The sequence below is a fragment of the Crocodylus porosus genome, unplaced genomic scaffold (assembly GCF_001723895.1).
Source record: "Crocodylus porosus isolate Cpor-Errol unplaced genomic scaffold, CroPor_comp1, whole genome shotgun sequence".
Classification (NCBI taxonomy): domain Eukaryota; kingdom Metazoa; phylum Chordata; order Crocodylia; family Crocodylidae; genus Crocodylus; species Crocodylus porosus.
In genome coordinates this window covers 89,195,033-89,211,309 of record NW_017728886.1, presented here as the reverse complement: position 1 = coordinate 89,211,309, position 16,277 = coordinate 89,195,033, and the positions used below count along the sequence as shown (strand labels likewise).

The window sequence follows — 16,277 nt, the reverse complement described above, 5'->3', positions numbered from 1 at the left end:
TTTTTTTTTTTTTTTAAAGAAAAAGCCAAGAAAACCCTGCAGTAGTCATGACTGCAGTTACTATTCCAGTGTTACCTGTGGGAATGGGAGAAATCAGGCAGAATGCTTTTCAAGGTAGCTTGCTAGCATAGTGAGTTAGCAGGATACCTGTCAATTCTAAATGCCTAAGATGGCCACTAAATTCCTACCGTGTGGGCATTTTCTAACCAAGCTTTCCTTTCTCATTTTTATATGGCATTTCCTTTAATGAACTGCAGTATTCTTTTCTTCAAAAGGTGTTGTTAACAGCACCCTTCAGTGGTATCTAAATATCTGTTGAAGTACAGTGGATACACCTTTGATAGTAATAAGTTTTCTGGGTGTAGCATGAGTCATCTTCTGAAATACCTTGTGATTTTTTTTATATATCTTGATTTTTTGGGCCCAAATCTTCTAACCTGTTCTCATCAGATGGATCCTTGGGCCTTCATGGAACCTCACTTATTTTAAATCAGGGCTGTCCAGCTTTGGTCTCTGGGGCCTTCTGATCTGTTTCCCCCTACCTGTCCCTGGACACAGGTGCTCTCAGCCCTGTAGGCTGTTTTGTCCCCTAGAGGCAGGGAAGGAAAGCAGGAGGAGGGATGTCGAGCCTGGAGACCACTCCCTCACTCCCAGTAGCAACAGAACAGCAATGCAGGGGAGGAGGTGGAAGGCTGCAGTTAACCCCTGTGGGGCTGGATATGGTCTGCTGGTTGGTCCACATAGATTTAAATTAATCTCTGTGGGTCCACAGGGATCTGCTTGTGTAGAACAGGTCATGATGATCTTGTGGCCATCTACAAATTCATCTGGGGGGGGAGGGCAGGGGTCAACGAGGATAGGAGATGCTCTGTTTACCGCAGCATCCTTTGGAGTAGCTAGGAACAATGGCCACAAACTGACAGAGAGCAGTTTAAGTAAGACATCAGGAAGAGCTTCTTTACGGTAAAGGTTGCCAGAGTCTGGAACAGGCTTCCAAGGGAGGTGGTGCTCTCCCCTACCTGGGAGGTCTTTAAGAGGAGACTGAACAAGCATCTGGCTGGGGTCATCTGACCCCAGCACTCTTTGCTGCCCACGGCATGGGGTTGGGCTCAATGACTGCCGAGGTCCCTTCTGACCCTAATCCATGAATCTATGGACTTGGGGCTCTTCTTACTCTAATAACGGTGGTGGGCTATGACTCTAGGTATGGTGCTATACGCTCCCTTTTATTTTCCATTGCACTTGAGTTGTGTTATGAGGGTGGAACAAATACGTTTCTTACTGTTTGGATTGTGCCAGCAAAAACATTAATATAGGTTCAGTTATGGTGACGTGTAACCTTCTTCTGGCATTGGTTCTTCCATCTGGGCAATGGCTCTAGCTATGCTGATGAAAACAAGTGAACAAATAAACCCTCTGCACATCTCCTAGAAGAGGTTGCTTGTATAACTATACTGTAAACCATTCAAATTTAAGGAAAGCCCCTGGTAACTAAATTTTAGGCTTAATTCAATTCAAGTAAACTTTTTTTTAATAGTGGCCATATTTTGCAAAGTTCTTTGGGTAAAACTGATTTCTTTTATTAGATTAACTCAAATAGTTGGAAAATATCTAATTCGCAAGCTTTCGGGTACCCTTCATCAGGCTGAGGAAGCATCCACAGTTGGTGTGTGGTCTTCCTGGATGGAATGAACAGCCTGATGAAGGGTATTTATACCCAAAAGCTTGTAAAGAAGACTTTTTTCCAACTATTTTAGTTGGTTTAATAAAAGATATCAGATATACCTAAAGAACCTTGTATGTCTTTGTCCTTAGACTAATATGGCTACAACCTATAATACCCCTGTATATTTTGCAAAGAAATGTATTGGGATTCTCAAAATGGTACTTACTGAACTGATCTTTCTATGCCATTTGTAGGAGATTCGAAGCCATGAGAAAAAGAAAGATTAAAACCTCTGCTTGGAAGAACACTAGTATTAAATCTCCTTTCTGCTCTTCCCCATTTTCTAGCATACTTGTCTTTCCTTTTCCTAGGTCATGACATAAATAGAGAAGAAGCAGCTATTTCTCATTTTAGGGCTGCATCTTGGAGAAGGGTCTGGCTTCAGTCTTTAAAGCTTGGGGAAGCTGAGGCTGTTCAGCATGGTAATGCTGTGCGTGGAGCCGCAAATGGCAATGCTGTGCTTCCCCCGACTGTTTTGGCTGGTTACTAAAGATGATCAGCCACTAGTATAGAGAAGGCATTTACTTTTGCTTAAAGGTTACATACAATAAGAGCGCTTTATAAACAGGGAGCAAATAAATAAATGTGACCAGCAAACTAAAGATGACAGTAGTAATGATCAGTATTAGATTTTCTTTCCATTCCATTTATCTTTTGGCTGTCTGTAACTTTTTCTCTCTCTCCCCCTCTCTCTCTCTCTCTCTCTTTTCATGTGACATGTTGCACCTATTTATCTTATTGTCAAAATATTACTTCATAAGATTTGAAATGCCTTCTTCTCTCACGTTCGTTCTTTGTTTATATCATGTGCTTCTGTTAAAATGCTTACGTTCACTGTCAGCATATTAGTTGTAACCTTTTATTGCTATTGATAACTATAAATACGTTAAGTAAATCTTCATTTTGCTGACCTCTTTGAGGAGGCTTTGCATCAGCAGATTTTACCAGTGGACAGGTGAGAGATTAGCAAGAGTAGACTCAATTTTTTTTGTAGGACAGTAAGATTCATTGTCTTGCCAGACGACAGTGTTTTAAAGGCACAGTTTCTTTGAAGGTTTGAATAAAGCATTCAGTCTGAAGGTAGAGGGCTTGGAGAGAGAGAAGGAAAGTTGTTACATTTTCTCCTTGCTGGAATTCTATGGGAAACAGTTTAAAACTAGTTCATTTAAATAAGACAGTGGATTTAATAGCTGACTAGTGGCTACGCTATCCATGAGCACAAAGTCTGGCTCATGGATAACTGGAGAATACAGCTCTGTCCCAGGTTCCAAGATGCAGGAAATTGTTTGACAGCCCAAGAGAGACAGAGAAATTTCACAGGTACCTGGCCTTGCCTAGATGATGCACGCTGGTAGAAGGATGTGCTTTTGGTTGCCATTTGCTTAAATGAAGCCAATAATAGCACCATTGCCAACCGGTGCCACTGAGTGTCAGTGTGGTGCTAGATTAGAGGCCCTAAAAACAAAATGGGTATGCAGGTACAAGAGAGAGAGAAAGGATTACCATCTTTAATAGTCATAATTACTCCAAACTCTGTTTATCTTTTGCCTCTAAAAACTTTCAAGACAAAAATGGTACTTAACCATTTGTACATATGTACATTCACAGTATGTATGTATACGTTTAATTTTTTATTTTCATTTTGCTCTTATGTCATTTTCAGGAACCTGTTTCTATGGAAGAATCTACAGATGAATCTGAGGTAAGTTTGTGTAAAGGTGCCTCATGGCTAAATATTATATTACATCAGTTCTTTATTAACATGTGGCGAAAACGCAACTTTTGTTCATTTCTGTTTTGGCAGCTGCACTTTTAAAGGGAAAGTTGCGCTTGTGCTATCATAGGTGGCTTTGAGCTGTGGGTGAACAGTTCAAAAGAAGTAGTAGTTTTGCTACTAATGATACTGCTATCATATGAAAAAAATGCCATCAAACAATTTTAACAAAGTAAATCATTTTAGGATGTGAAACTGATACATTTGACAGTGTCAGGTCATTATATAGTATAATATACTAATTTCACAACCTTCAGCAGTGGTTCTTAATCTTTTTAGCTTCGTGGCACCCATCAGAAAATGCCAGCTCTTAGCTTTCATTTATTTTTTGACTGTGGACAAATAACAGAGTAAGTCTTTTATTACAAAATACTTGGAAAGGCCATAACAGATCAGACTGCTAGTGGTAATATTTGCATGGCATCCTTAAAAGGATCTCGCAGCACCACAAAGTGCTGCAGCATCTTGGTTGAGAATCACTGATCTAGGGTTAAGTTAAAATATAGCTATGATTTAGATTGTTAGGAGAGTGCAGAAATGGAAGCTATAATGAGTTAAAACTGCCTCTTCCAGATACTGGTGCAGTAGAACATACTGTTCTTAACTAGGGTTTTGGATGTCAGGGAGTCTGCATGCTGCCCAGCCCAGCCTGGCCCCGTTGCAGCAGGGTGGAGTGGAGTGGCATAGGACACAGCCTCCCTCTTCAGGCTTCCAGTGGTGGCTGGTGGGCTGGATTGGATCAATTGGCATCTCCCCACACTTCCCCACACGCACTCCTCCCCCAGCATCTCACCAAAACTCCTTATATTTCCCTCCTAACCCAAATAATTGCCCATCCCTGTTTTACTCTGTTTCAAAGATTGTTTCTAGTTCTAGCTAAAAATCTCAGCTCAGTTGTGATAATATTAATCATAGAACCATAGAAAGTTAGGGTTGGAAGGGATCTCATGAGGTCATCTAATCGAGCCCCCTGCTCGAAGCAGGACTATCCCCAACTAGATCATCTCAGACAAAGGTTTTGTAGCTGGATGTTAAAAACCTCTCTGAGTAACCTGTTCCAGTACTTTTGCTGTCCTTCTACTGGGAGTTACTGTAACTTGAGACCATTGCTCCTTGTTCTGTCATCTGCCACCACTGAGAACAATCTAGCTCCATCCATTTCTGGAAGATACAAATAGACAAGAAGTTGAAGGTTGCTGTGAAATCTCCCTCAGTCTTCTCTTCTCCAGACTCAGCCCAGTTCCCTTGGCCTCTCTTCAGAAGTCATGTGCCTCGGCCATCTAACCATTTTTGTTGCCCTCTGCTGGACTTGCTCCAATTTGTTCACATAATTTCTTTAGTGGGGGACCCAAAACTGGTTACAGTACTCCAGCACTGGTGAGGCTACATCTGAAGAGGGGAAAAATCACTTTCTTCAATCTGCTGGCAGCACTCCTACTGATGCAGCCCAGTGTGCTGTAACCCTTCTTTGTAACAAGGGCATACTGGCTTATATTCAGGTTTTTGTCCACAGTGACCCCCCCCCCGGTCCTTTTCTGCAGACCTGTTGCTTAGCCACAGTCCCCAGGCTGCACTGGTGCATGGGATTGTTCCATCCTAAGCGCAGGACTTTGCACTTGTCTTTATTGAACCTCATGAGATTTCTTTTGGTTCAATCTTCCAGTTTGTCTAGGTCTCTTTGAATCCTAGCCCTACACTTCAGTAGCCCTACTACTCCCTCCAGCTTGGTGTTGTCTGCAGATATACTTAGAGTGCACTCCATCCCATTTTCCAGGTTACTGATGAACACAGTGAACAAAACTGAGCCCACGACTGACTGACCCCTGGGGCACTCTACTTGATACCAGCTGCCAACTAGCCATTGTACCATCGATTACTGCCCTCTGAGCCCAGAGAATCAGCCAGTTTTTTTATCCACCTTGCATCATCCAACCCATACTTGGTTTGTTCCTAGACCCTGCTCTTGGACTGACCTGCTGGCTTCCTGACCCATCTTGGCTCTGGTTTCTGCTGCTCCTTCTGATCTTGGTTAGTGCTTCGATCCTTCAGTGGTCCAAAACCTGGCTGCTCACAACCCAGTATGGCATTTCTGTAGCTTTGCACTACTGTCCCGTTGTCTCAATTTCTCTTTGGAAAGATCCTGTGAAGCTGGGAACTCTTCATTTTACGCAGCTTTTGATGCCCCTTGAGCCCTTAATCTGCTAATCGTAACTTGTCACCCAAACAGTTTGCTCTGTGTGGCATGTTCCTTAACAGGCATCTTGATACTGTTTGTATGGAATTGGTGGTAGGGATTTGCAGTGAGGCCTTGGATGTGTTGTTTGTTTGTTCTTTTTGTTTTTATATTGTTTGTGAAGAGAAAAAAAGACTGTCTTGCTTACTGTGTCTGCTTCCTAAATTGGCCAGTTTTCCTCTGTCCCTTTAAATAAGATTAATATTTTCCAGCTGTTTAAATTAAAATGTCTGAAATGCATAGTTATAAATTAGTAGAGGGAGCACATCTTCGTAGAGACTTTCTGGGGAGATGGCACTAGTTATTTGTGTCAACACTTCATGCAATTTGTAGCAGAGATTTCTTTCTAACTACACTACAATTTGCCCTCTTATTTCATATCCTCACATATGATATGGGGTATTATGAGCTTTTTCTTCTCAAGTAGACAGGCTACTATTTATTCTTTCCATGATATGATGAGTAAACAGTATATCTAAAATGGTATTTAATTCTCAGGAGAAAAAACTACTTTTGCTGCAATGTATTTTTGCTGCAATCTTGAAGCACTAACTTTTTTTTAACTTCTGTTATTTCTTAAATTGCATGTATGAAATACATCTCTCTTCATTTTTCTCCACCATGATAATGATCAAGTATGTTGCATTTTAAGATAGAACAGGTTTGTTTCACTGAAAAAAAAATCCTAGGTACAATGTAGTAGCACTGGTGGGCTTAATGTTATTTTGTAGCATCTGGAGCTTCATGTTAGGGCTGTCATAACTGATGGGGCCTTAAAAATAGAGAACAAAGTAAACTGACTCTTGGCTGTTCATAAACTGTGGAGAAGAAAGTCTGAATAAATTATGTATAGCCTGAATCAGAATTTCTCACTCCTTAAATTTCACTTTAAGAAAGAGAATCTATTTCTGTATCTTGTTATTTTTGCAATTGAGCTGGATTTCCCTGAAACTTTTTTAATTAGGTTTTTGCTAGGTAATTAATAAATGGTCTGCCAAGTTATTAGCTTGATAATGATGCCTCTTTGTGTGGAGAGTGTTAGGGTTATGCTAGCGTGAGGGACCTGTTAACATTGTTCTTGATTTTAAGTTCATATTACTTGGGTTGTGCCTCAACTTTGCAGCTGAGGTCCTGATCAGAGATTCCAGGGCTACAAAAGTTTTCATTTTTCTCCAAATTACTTTGATAACAAAGGGGAAGGGAGAATGGTTGCACTCAGGTTTGAAAATTTATGTTATTTCACATATTTGCAAGCCAGAGAGGTAGCTTAAAGTGAAACTAGGATTTTTCAGTGGATAGAGAAGAAGGGGAAGGTATGCAATAAAAAAAAAAAAAAAAAATCTGCTAATGAGAAAAAATATCATGCAAATAATTTATCAATTTGACTCAGTTGGATGAGCAATGTAAATAATTTATTGAAGTTTAAATGGAATCTTTACATACATTAATTTTAAAAAACAAATTTGCAGTGACTAGTAACTTGCATTATAATATACATCGTTAGAGGATTGACTTCCAAGAAAAATGGGTTACTGGTTCTGGAGCTATATTCTTTTAATATCTGCTGTTTTGTGCAAAATTAGATAGTTCTTTTAATGAGCTATTAATATTAACTAGAAGTGTCAGCTCTCCTATTAGCATGTTATGGAAAATGCTGTGAATGTTACGTAAATTAAAAGTGATTGAAAAGCTACTGGTGTCAACAGAGTATTCTGATGTGGTCTACCCAAAATACTAATTCACTGACTTGGAAGGAGCAGGGCTGGGAAGAAAAAAATCATTAATTTCCTCTTTAGCTCTACATTTCAGTGAGTGGATGAAAGTAGCTCTGTAAGCCACTGTTCACAAAAATGCACTGAAAGGCACTCATACACAGCAGATCAGAAGGTGGCAACAGCTAGCAGTTAAGTAGTGTTAAGGTAAACATGTTGAAATATTAAGCAAAAGAAAAATGGAAGTAGAAATTTTGGTTTTGTTGAAATATGAGTTGTTTTGAATTTTTTTTACAATTGCAATTAGCTTGGGAGATTAGAAAGAAAGTGAAATATATTGTGTTGTAAATGCAGTGCTTCTCTACAGGAGTTTAGTTGATTGTATGCAGCTGAAGGCTGAAATGAATCAGTAGTTTCCAATGGTTCTTTTTGGTCTGCACACAACTTCCCATGAGATAAAATAGGTGGAATTACACCAAATAATGCTATCATGAACTTTTATGCATCACTTACAGTGATTGCTCACATGCAGTATGCCATCTGTACATGACTTCTGATTCATGACTTGGCTTACATCTATTTCTTCAGGACTTGTAGGACTCGATCTGAAATTGGTGTTCTTTTCAGAATTGCCATGATAGGAATAAAATGCTGTCTTCCCTTCCTTTCATCTGTATATTATTTCATCCTTTGAAAGCAACCATTTTAATACTTGTTCACGGGAAGCCATATCATCATAATTCCTTGCTCTAGTGTATACCTACATTTTTCCAAAGAGGTCAAGGGATTAAATAAATCCCCTGCAGAAAATGCATCATAAGAAAACAAAACTGTTGTGAGAAATCTTAACATTCAAATCTGTATTTATCAATTCTACGACCAAAAAGTGTATTTTGGTAATTTTGCTTATAAAGAATTCGTCTATTTGGAGTGGGTTAGAGCAGGGGTTTCCGAAGCTTTTATGCCACGGCCCAGCAGTTGTAGCTGACTGCAGCAGGAATTTCTGGCCAGAAAACGGGTAAGGATAGCTCCCGACCCCCAGGCATGGGGGTGGGCCAAACCCTGCACTGTCATGGGTGCTGCAGGAGGAGCCTCTCTGTCTGACTCTAGGGGGCTGCAGTTTGTCGGCCTGTGGCTACTTCCAGTCCGACAGCTGTCCTGGGGATTGAGAACCCCTAGGTTAGAGGTTACTCACTTAATTTCCTTACCCATGGGTACAGCAGTTTTCACCATTAAAATGGTGAAGATTGCTTTTTTCTTTTTTTTGGTGGCATCAATTACAGATGAGGTTCTAAACCTTTAAGTTTTAGAATGATTGGGCTCAGTGTCTCCTTCATTTTGCAGCCAGGTAGAGAATGCTAAAATAATGCTTTTATGCAGGTGAGAAGCATGAGAGGGCTTTTAATGAATTTGCAACAGATATTTTTAATTGCTGCTTCTTATGGAAAGTGCTGTGTCAGCCCTGGAAAGAACGGTGTCATCTTTGTATCTGTGGTGACAGGTCTGCTGTAGTTCTTCCATATATTTTGTTGCACTGTCCAACTGGTGTTCCACAAATTTTTGCTGAGGGACCATCTCTATCAGCAGAAGAGGATGGTTTAGTCTCCATGCCCATTCAGTCCTATGTACCTTCACTAAATTTACCTGTTATTTAGGGTGACCATTGGTCCTGGTTTATACTAGACCATCCTCTTCTTAAACCCTTTGTCCCCCGTCCATTTCTGAATGAGGAACGACAACAAAAGGCCTGTTTTTCAGTTCATTAGTAGAAATACATGTCAGTTATTTGTCCTTGTGATTCTGTTGGCTGTGCCTAGAGGTGCACAGCCATGAGGAGGTTTCTGAGGCAACTAGGGAGGAAGGGAGGTGGTGACCCCACGTCTCGCTGCTGATTGGCCATGGAGGTGGCAGCCCCACCCTTCACCACTGATTGACCAAAGGGGCTTGCCCCTCGCTGTGGATGTCTGGTATTCTGGGGATGCGTCAGTGCAGTGGCCACCATACACTTATTTGATGTGGTCCCACAAGGTTTTCAGCATGTAACTTCAACTGGATGAACAAGAGAATAGCCTGAAATCTGGTTTCCAAATGTGAGAAACCTTTTGGGATTTGCTGTTTGTGGAAGAACCAGAGTGAAATTGAATTATTTGCCCTTCACAGTAGAGGAGGTCCTCTATCACTTGGAGAAGAACAAAAGTCTAGAAGCCTTTTCCTAGGAATGAAGAAAGAACTGTGGGTAATGATCAAACTATACTTGAAAAGTATTGTGGACATTTCTGTGGTGGTTCTCTTTGCTTTATGGATGTCACTTCAACACACATGGTTAGATCTGCTAAAACAGTGGAAAGAATAGTATGTGGTGGGTGAGATTCTTCAGAGGTTGTGTTGCCTCTTAGAAGTGACTATTAGAGGCTTATATAGAAACTTAATAGCTCTGGTGTACCTTACAAGGTCCTTGAGAAGACTTTGCACAACTATCCCCCTGTTAGCAGAGCAAACCATACATTGGCATGCATCAACCAATGCACATCAAGCAAAATTAAGAAAGTTATTCTCCCGCTGTACTTGGCATTGGTGAAGCCACAGCTGGAATACTGTGTCCAGTTCTGGGCACCACACTTCAAGAAGGATGTGGAGAAGCTTGAGAGAGTCTGAAGAAGAGCCACTTGTATGATTAGGGACCTAAAGAGCAAGCCCTGTGAGGAAAGGCTGACAGACATAGGACCATTCAGCTTAGAAAAGAGAAGACTTCAGGGGGATTTGATGGCAACTTACAAATATATCAGGGGCTAGGCGAGCAACTATTTACCAAGATGCCCCAGGGGAAAACCAGAAACGACTGTCATAAATTTCTAGAAGAAGTTTTCAGACTGGATGTAAGGAAAAGCTGCTTCACAGTTCATGAGACCGGACTCTGGAGTAGACTCCCAGCGGGGGTGGTGCAGGCGCTTACCCTGGAGATCTTCAAAAGGAGACTGGATGCTCACCTTGCTGGGATTATATGACCCCAGCAGTCTTTCTGTCCCAGAGCGGGTGAGCTGGACCTGATGATCTCATGAGGTCCCTTCTAGCCCTAAACTTCTGTGAATCTGTGAAGGATGAGTGAACACAAAGCTTGTTTGATTTCCATGTATTGTAAATTGTAATACATGGGGAGAACCTTCCTAAAAGTCCTTAGAGTTGCTTTAATGGACAGCATGGAGATTTCAGGACTTTCCATGTTGCCACCAGATATAGCTAGAAATCATCCACCTTTGTTTTGGTCAGAAAAGGCTTTTGCCAAAACTGAAACATTCTGTAAGAACGTAGGTACTAATTCTTGCTGAGTTAGACCAAGGACTTGAACTCATCTTCTGTGACCTAACACTAGATTCTTCTGGATGTCCCCTTGTTCTGTTGTTGATGGTGTTTTCATAGAAAGGACTTGAACTCCTCCTAATATGGAACAGGAAAAATGTTGAAATCTTAATTTTACATGGATGATAAAACAGCTTCTTACCTAACCCAGATCACTACCACCAGCTAAAAGGTCCATGAAAAGAAAAGACTAGTGTAGGAACCTGTCTGCTTGGATGGAATGCTTCAATAGTGAGAGAGGTTATTCTGTGATGCTGAAAGGAAATGAAAAGTATATTTGTTTTTCCTGGGGGGGAAGTATCTGGATATATTTTTACATCCCTTCTTATATCAAATAGATTATTAATTTGATCCTGTTTTAAGGCACGTAATTCAGTTTGGTGCTTCCAGCTTTTTTTATTTTCCTATAATGAATGTGAAATTCTGCTACTATAAGACAGAAGGAGAGATTAAGTTTTATGAAGGCTGCGTGTTTTATGAATATTAAGTGAAAATCTTTGATAACGAGAAGCTCAAGCATCCCTGTTTGCCCCTTTCTTTTCTACCGAAGCTGTTGCCATCTATAAATACATAAGGAAATAAATAAAGCCATTTTCAGGGTAAAAATCTTAGTTCAGTTGATTTTTTTTTAAAGAGGTCATGCAGAAAAAACCTTCAGTAATGTGCCAGATCTCAGGAATTTATAAGTTTTAAAACATGATATTGATATCTCCCCTGTTCTTTATTTTTAAATAAATCATCAAACCCCCTCTCCCCTCCCTCCAATGCTTTTAGCTAATGCAGTCGTATCTCATGGCATTGCTTTCTCTAGTATTTGGAAAAGTTCCGTGTAGGAGTTCTAAAAGGCTGTAAATACAGCCTTCATTTTTTAGGCAGTTCTGATTGTTCCGTTTCAAGGACTTGTGAAATATGCTGTATAAAACATACTAGGTTTTTTTTCATTCCTGTGCGTGTTACGTTAATTCCATCTCATTTACCTTAATTGCAGTTCATTGTAGGGAAAAACCTATCAAGCTGTGTGTGCTCCCTGACCACCTGCTGGCAAAGGAGCAACAATGGAGCTTGGAAGGACAGTGCATGTAAAGGGCTGTGTCACTCCTGTTTTGATGCAAATTGAAATCCTGGACAATGCATGTGAACGTCTGTCTGTGTGAACCTGACACACAAGAATTTCCCCCAGGAAAAATGCAGTATCTGACTCGGAACTGGACTGCAAGGTAGTGATGCAGCTTTATATATGATAATGTTATTACACTGCAGCTCTGTAATAGCGATGTGATGTTGCACCAAAGCTGCAAATTTTCAGACTTCTTCAAGAGCATACAGTGCAATGTAAATGTGAGGATATTGTTGTTGTTGCATCACAAACTGTGACTATATGACACTGTCACACTTAGCTGTCTTGGTTTGATTCTCTTCTTTAATTCATTAGCCAAACTCCCAGTTATCAAAGTGGGAACAAGAGCAGTAGCTCTGTTGGCATTATACAAGCTCTTATTTCTCTAGATCTAGGTGTGTGCTGTTGTCAGTTTGTTCTCTGCTCTTGGTTGTACCCACCTTCAGTCATACTGAGGTAGTGGATCCTAATGGCATGTACCGTCAAGTCCAGTTACTTGCAGTTCTCTGTTTTATATAGGGTGGCCACTGACACTTCCCCAGAATGCAGGACATCACCCTTAGTGAGGGGCAGCCTCCTTGGCCAATCAGTAGTGAGAGGTGGAGCCCCCACCTCATCTAATCAGCAGTGATGTTTGGGGCCACCAGTCTTCTTGGCCAGTAAGGGGCATGATCCCTGTGGCAGAATGCCATTTCTGTTTCTCCCCAAACTCTTATCAGGTGTGTGACCAATCTGACAATTGGGTTACTATGGTCACTGCACAAGGCAGACACCCCTGGGCCCAGTGGCTTCAGGTAACCCTGAGTTGTAACCTGAGCTGGATATATTCCTGAGGGAGGGGGGAACCTGCTCCCTCCGCCTACATGACTGGCCTCACACACCTGGGAGAGGGCTAGAGACCCTGCCAGTCTACCTGGCAACCAGTGATGCATTCTGAATTGGTTGGCTGTCAGCCAACAGTTGCTGGACTTCATTGGATCAGGTAAATGAGGTCATAAGGTCTATATAAGTTAAGGACGGCCCAGGAAGGGGACAGAAACTATGATGAGGACTCTCAGAGAAGCTGGATCATCTGAAACTTGCGCTGTCTCTTGAAACTCATGGTTAATGAACTGCTTGCCTCCAGAGGAAATTTCTACCTGCCTCTGGATGATACTTGTGAGTGAGCTACTTGAGATCTATCTAGATAGATAGCTTGTAGTAACTCAAATGCATTATCAATGGCTACCATGCCCCTGGTTGCGCTAAGGTATTCCTCTTGTGTTGCTCTACCCTGTACCCTATTCCAAACCTATTCCTTGTAACCAGTAAAGTCTCTCTCTGTACCTAGCATGGGAGACTTACTGGGAGAGGGTCTACATTACGCCTTGGGGTCCCCTTGGTTTGGCTGACTAAGGGAGACCACCTTTTGTGCTTCAGACTGAAGGAAGCACCCCAAGTTCTTGCAGTGGGTCAAGTTACCCCTCAAGGACTACTAGGCCTGTGCTTCCCAGGGGGCACAGGGCCAAGGTAAATCCAGACTCTGGGTGGTACCCCCAGGCTTGCGGGTGTGCTGCAGGAAGGGGTCCAGCCAGATGTGAGGCACCCCCAGGGGGGCACTCAAAGCCTGGAAGGTGGTTGGGTGCAGTGAGGCGGGTGGCTCAACACAGGACCACCCCCTACTGATTCACCACAGTCTCCGCAAAAAGGCCTCCTTCCTCCCTGGCTGGAAACTCTGCTTCTCCTGGCTGTGTGCTGCCCTACTTCTACTAGGCACAGCCAATAGAATTGCAAGGATAAATGATTGACATGTATTTCCCCAGTGAAGTAAAAAAACAGGACTTTTTTGTGATCTGTTCCTCCATTAGAAATGGACAGAAGACAAAGTGTTTAAAAAGAGTACGTTTCAGTATAAAACAGGACCAATGACCAGCCCTAGGGTCAGCATTGTACTCTGTGTAAATAGTGAAATTGTCCTATTCACAATGAGTTTTGGTGTTTTTGAAGTTGTACCAAACTGCATGTAGTCAATAACAGCTTGGTACAAAATGGTTTTGTATCAGGAATAACATCTGGGCTTTGACCAGAAATTGAGCTCTTGGCTGAAGGTGCAGTGAATTCTCTGCTTGCAACTTTCCATAGAGGATAAAACCAGTTCTTTTAAACAGGGACAAGTCTCTGCCAGTTTAGAATGCTTGGGCCTGGGTATTGGCAGGTGTTCAGGCTGGATTGAGGGGTTTGGCACAGATTTGTGAGAGGAGCCACTGGTCAGGCTTTGGGAGTATAGTCTGCCCTACTCCCAGTTTCTTTTCAGTGAGAAATGGTTGTAGCCAACTCAGTTCTACTCCCAAAATCAGTAGCATAGAAGCATAGTAATGTATGTAGTAGCCACCATGGTTGTGTATGCTCTATTCTTGCTTCTGCTGCTTTCTTCATACAAATGAGGTGGAATAGTAGCTGAGTTGCCTTTATGCCATTCCTTGGCAAAAAACAGCATGCCTCTGGATGTGTGAGTTATGAAATCCTTCTTTTCGATGTACACGTTGACCATCTTGTACCTACTACTACCTGCCAGTACCTGTAGCCTTTTACCCACAGTTCAACCATTTCTGTTGAAATAAAGATGTCTTACTGTGCCTGTACGAGAGGGAGTTATTCGGTATGGATCTAGAGTCTTCGAGAAGGAAGCAACTTTTAGAATATCTGTGGACTCTGCTTTGTCTGTTTCCTTGTGTTGTTTTATCTCCTGGTGTGTGTTGCTGTTCAGCTGATAGTTTAGAGCTTGCACAGCAAAGTAGTTTCCTTTTTCACTGACAACGTGAGACCAGGAATAAGACCAGCCAAACAGGCCCATTGGTCCAGAGTTACTGTGAGCAGTTGTTTTGCCTTCAGCTTCATCTACACTTCTGACGATGTTCACAGATCAGTTTATTCTCCTTGTTTACAGATGTGTATAAATCTAACAGTTATTTCCAGGACTGGCAAACAATAGCTTACAAAAAATCACTCGCTCGCTGTCTTAAGCTACACATGTTCATCTGTCAGCTACCATATGTTTAAATTTGCTGGGGACTAAATTACCATGTTTCAAGAAGAGATGCTTAATTTTTGGATAAAAGCTAACAGAAGAAAGATTATTGCTCTGCTCTGGGTAAAGAAACTTTCCTGGGTAACAGTAGCAACATGCTTTATCCTCTGGAGACTTGTCTTTGTTAACCAACAGAGTGTTCTAGTAGGTTATCCAAGTCGTGCTGTAGCCTAAATCTGGGCATAAAGATACCAATCCTGTGTCAAAAACCAAAAGGAATGGAGCCTTCTTTTGTGAGTTTTAAGATGCACCCACATCTCCTTTTTAGAGTACGACTTGCAGCCTTTTCTTTTTTCACTGGGAAGATAATATTGAAAGTGTAAACCTCTCTAAGTTGGTCTCTAGGTATGAAATTTTGTTACTGATATATAATTTTTGAGCTGCAGAAGGCTATTATAGCCCTTCAGATCTGGATTTTAGGATCCAGGAAAAATAAGAGTGGTCCCTTCTTTTATTTGTGGAATAACTGAAGATAAGTTTATAGCCCTGTTCACCTCATCTTCTTACTCAAAGCCGCATGCCGATGACTGAGTCACTTTCTGTGCTGACTTGCTTAGTGCATATAAGAGAAGTGAGAAGCAGCACACAGATGACCTTGCTTGTGGAGATGGACCAAGTGGAACAGTTGGATGTCAGCTTTATTGCACAGGTGCAGCTTTTCTTGCAGAGCTTGCTGACCCACCATTTCCTGCTGAGAAGGCTGCTGTGCTATGTGCTGCAGCATCCAAGGGATCTGACTGATGCACCCTGCCCCTCGGCACACCCAGTGCCAGCCCATATGCCCAGTGGCAAGTGCCTGCTATACGTGTGCCTCTGAGGGCTGCAGTGTGTTAAAGATATGGCCTGCAGGCTGGATCTGGCCTCTGTAGTCCTATCATCTGGCCCATGGTGCTGCATGTCGGTCTCGGGCTGGACCAATATGCTGCATACAATGTGTATCGGTTTTGGCCCCAGCCCTGTGCACTGCTTGCAGGGCCAGTTCAGGGTGCATGCAGTATGTGGGGCAATTATCTACACCTAATCAGGCTCATGGACTGGCTCCATGCTGCTGTTACCTCTGCTCTAGGGAATTGACAGGAGGGGATTAATTTTAATCCAGACACTGATTGCCTCCATGAATTTGGTCACGACATGTAGGCTAACACTTTCAAACTTGAGGGGGCCTCCTTTTCATGGATGGGTGCTCAGAAATACTGATTTGGGGTATCTAAATCTAGATCTGAGTTAGGGAATTACTGTGCCACAGAAGTAAGGGTTGGAAGCATTGCCTAGTTAACAAGGGGGGAAAAAA

General features: G+C 41.9%; 1 protein-coding gene across 4 annotated transcripts in view; it reads left to right on the top strand.

Moving 5' to 3' along the window:
- Positions 1-16,277, top strand: part of VPS41 (VPS41, HOPS complex subunit) — a 154,315-nt gene that overhangs the window by 3,393 nt on the left and 134,645 nt on the right. For 2 of the 4 annotated variants that reach the window (XM_019538980.1, XM_019538963.1), the window contains exon 2: positions 3,390-3,428. In XM_019538980.1, the coding sequence (XP_019394525.1) occupies positions 3,390-3,428 (39 nt within the window). Of the gene's footprint in view, positions 1-1,308; positions 1,477-3,389; positions 3,429-5,475; positions 5,529-16,277 lie in introns of those variants that run through there. The other 2 variants (XM_019538970.1, XM_019538990.1) reach the window with 2 other exon arrangements.